This window comes from Odocoileus virginianus, unplaced genomic scaffold (assembly GCF_023699985.2).
Source record: "Odocoileus virginianus isolate 20LAN1187 ecotype Illinois unplaced genomic scaffold, Ovbor_1.2 Unplaced_Contig_1, whole genome shotgun sequence".
Lineage (NCBI taxonomy): Eukaryota > Metazoa > Chordata > Mammalia > Artiodactyla > Cervidae > Odocoileus > Odocoileus virginianus.
In genome coordinates this window covers 5,475,671-5,478,969 of record NW_027224318.1, presented here as the reverse complement: position 1 = coordinate 5,478,969, position 3,299 = coordinate 5,475,671, and the positions used below count along the sequence as shown (strand labels likewise).

General features: G+C 46.3%; 1 protein-coding gene across 1 annotated transcript; it reads right to left on the bottom strand.

The window, feature by feature from the left end:
* Positions 1-322: 322 nt before the first annotated feature.
* Positions 323-790, bottom strand: LOC110126449 (cytochrome c oxidase subunit 8C, mitochondrial-like). The gene has a single exon (XM_020876120.2). It carries the CDS (start codon positions 766-768, stop codon positions 394-396), a length of 375 nt encoding a protein of 124 aa, XP_020731779.2. The 5' UTR covers positions 769-790; the 3' UTR covers positions 323-393.
* Positions 791-3,299: the final 2,509 nt, after the last annotated feature.

The window sequence follows — 3,299 nt, the reverse complement described above, 5'->3', positions numbered from 1 at the left end:
TGTCCTACCTCCCTTCGAAGACAATGGGCTGCTTTTCTGGGCGCCTGATGTCCTCTGCTAGCGATCAGAAGTTGTTTTGTGAAATTTGCTCAGCATTCAAATGTTCTTTCAATGAATTTGTAGGAGAGAAAGTGGTCTCTCCGTCCTATTCCTCCGCCATCTTGGCTCCTCCCCAGGCTTGTCTCAGTTTTATTTAACATTTTTAAATGACTGCACACTCTCCCTCTAATGCACCATACTAAAAAAGTGCAAAATATTTACCATAAGCATATGGTCAGGAAAGTGAACACCCACAACGGTTGCACCATCAACTCAACTAAGCACTCATTTAAAGAGGGCACAGCGTTTTCTGAAAGTTGCTGGACGTTAACAGCTGCTCCACATCTTCTTCCACTACTCTCTTCTGAACTGGTCCGGGTTGCTCCGCACGTACCCACGTGGGGTCAAGAAGGCGGTGAAAAACACCAGGAGTGCAACAGCCACTTCAATGGTCGACATTGGGCGCTGACGCGGAGGCTCCGAGTGGGCCATGAGCGGGCCAGGCTGCAGGACCACCAGGGTCACACGGCGGCGAGGAAACAGGCAGAGCACGGGCAGGCGCGGCATGACTCGTCCGGTGCGGCGAAGCCAGGAGTAGACGCGAAGCGCGGTGAGGAGACGTGAGGAGCAGCGAGGCAACCCGAGGCTGGACCGCGAGAGCCTCAGAACAGGGCAGGAGACTCGTCTGCGCATGTTCTCCGGGACACAGGAGGTGTGTGAATGTGCCATCTCGGTTGGTCATAACTTTCCTTTCCAGGGAGTCAGCGTCTTTCACTTTCATGGCTGCAGTCACCCTCTGCAGTGACTTTGAAGCCCCCCACAATGAAGTCTGACACTGCTTCCACTGTTTCGCCATCTGTTTGCCATGAAGTGATGGGACCAGATGCCATGATCTTCGTCTTCTGAATGGTGAGCTTTAAGCCAACTTTTTCCCTCTCCTCTTTCACTTTCATCACGAGGCTTTTTCGTTTCTCTTCACTTTCTGCCGTGAGGGTGGTGTTATCTGCATATCTGAGGTTCTTGATATTTCTCCCGCCAATCTTGCTTCCAGCCTGTGCTTCTTCCAGCCCAGCGTTTCTCATGATGTGCTCTGCATGTCAGTTAAATAAGCAGGGGGACAGTATACAGCCTTGACGTATTCCTTTTCCTATTTGGAACCAGTCTGTTGGTCCGTGTCCAGTTCTGACTGTGGCTACCCATGGGCTCAAATGGTTCTGTCTCTGTTGGATGTGTGGAGTGTCAGGCAGCTCTCCGAGGGACGTTTGCAGAGGTCGACTTGTGTCACTGCTCCTGCTTGTGTTTATGGTTGTGTTGACCTGTTTCATGTATTGGGGGCCAAATAAAGTTGGTCCAACCAGATTGCAGGAGCCGTGAGTGAGACATTATTTAGCAAACACTTTCTGATCTCCCACTGAGTGCCCAGGCCCGTGGGGTACACCCGGACCACAGAGCATGACCGGTAACCCTTACCCAGAGGAGCTCACGATCTTGATAGCTGAGCTGCTGCAAACTTTTGACTGTTCTTCAGAGTTCTGATAGAGTTGGTTCTGATGATTTTTGCTTGAGTTTTTGATGTTTCTGGGGCTCTAAAGATTTTCTTCCTAGAACAATTGAAAATGTGATATCCATTCTCTAATAGTTGTAGTACTATAAAGGTTATACATTTCATCAGGGGTGAGTTGGGTAGTTTCTGGATTTTGAGGAATTTTAAAGTTCCACTTGAAGTTCTTGAATTCATGTACTGATACATAGATTTGTTCTTAGTGTTTCCTTTTTATCCTTCCAACATCTTTAGTGTAGGGCTTGTAGAATTGTAGTGATAGTATTTCATTTCTGATATTAGTCATTTGTCTTCTCTTTTTTGATTTTGTTTATCTGGCTAGAGTTTTATCAATTTTTTTGATCTTTTCAATGAACCAGTTTTGTTTTCCCCCATGATTTGCTTTCTTTCATTTTGATTTCAGTTTCTTTCTCCTCTTCTGTGTTTCGTTTGTTTGTTTTCAGATTGCTTTGGCTTAAGGTCTGTCTTCTTTTTCTGAGTTAAGGTGGAACCATAGATTGTTGCTTGAGGTCTTTGTTCTTTCTGAATCTGAACATTAAATGCTATAATTTTCCCTCTGAACACTGATTTAGCTGCATCCCTTAAATTGTCATACGTTGCACTTTGCTTTTAATTCATTCCAGTGCAGTTTCTACTTCCTTGAGAATCTCTCTTTGAACCATGGATGGTTGTTTAATTTCCAGTTTTTTTGAGAGTTTCCTTCTCCTTCCATATTGTTTTATTTCTGGTTTGATTCTTTTCTTGTCAGAGAACATATTCTGCATCATCTAAGTTTTTTACGTTTGTTGTGATATAGGATGCCATCTTGGTGAGTGTTTCACACGTGCTTGAAATAAATGTGAATTTTGCTCTGGTTGATGCAGTGGTATTTAGATGCATAGCGTTTGTGAATCCCCCAGGGCCCAGCCTGCCCCTTGGGCCATGGTTTGGTTCTCCATGCTTTTGGTATTCAGTCTATGGTGAGATTCCTGCATGCACAGCTCAGGTCTAACTCAGGAGTTTCTACAACTTGCTGGAATCCCTTGCTCATTTTTGCTCTTCTCCACTACCTGCCCTCACTCTTTGGCTACCAGGAGACTCTCCTTCTGGTCCTCTCACTCAGAGTGGTGGGTATTTAGTTTCCTCACTCTGTTGTGTACTTCCCTTGAATGGATTCGCCTAGATGACCAAGTGGTGAGATAATACAAAAAGAGCACAACAGTCACTTCTCACAAAAGTTTTCTTTACAGAGAGAAATACCACCCTCCCTCAAAGTTTTAGGTGTCTGCCATGCTGTTATTGAGTCTTCCACCACAGGGTTACAGATCTGGCCTGGGGCTTTTGCTTCTACCCATGTTATAAATCCCTCAGTATATTCATGCTATTTTGCTTTACACCAGGGATCAGCAAACTTTCCCGGGAAATGCTGCTGCTGCTGGTAAGTCACTTCAGTCGTGTCCAACTCTGTGCGACCCCATGGACGGCAGCCCACCAGGCTCCTCTGTCCCTGGAATTCTCCAGGCAAGAAGACTGGAGTGGGCTGCCATTTCCCTCTCCAGTGCGTGAAAGTGAAAAGTGAAAGTGAAGTTGCTCAGTCGTGTCTGACTCTTCGCGACCCCATGGACTGCAGCCCACCAGGCTCCTCTACCCATGGGATTTTCCAGGCAAGAGTACCGGAGTGGGGTGCCATCGCCTTCTCCGTCCCGGTAAATGGATAAAT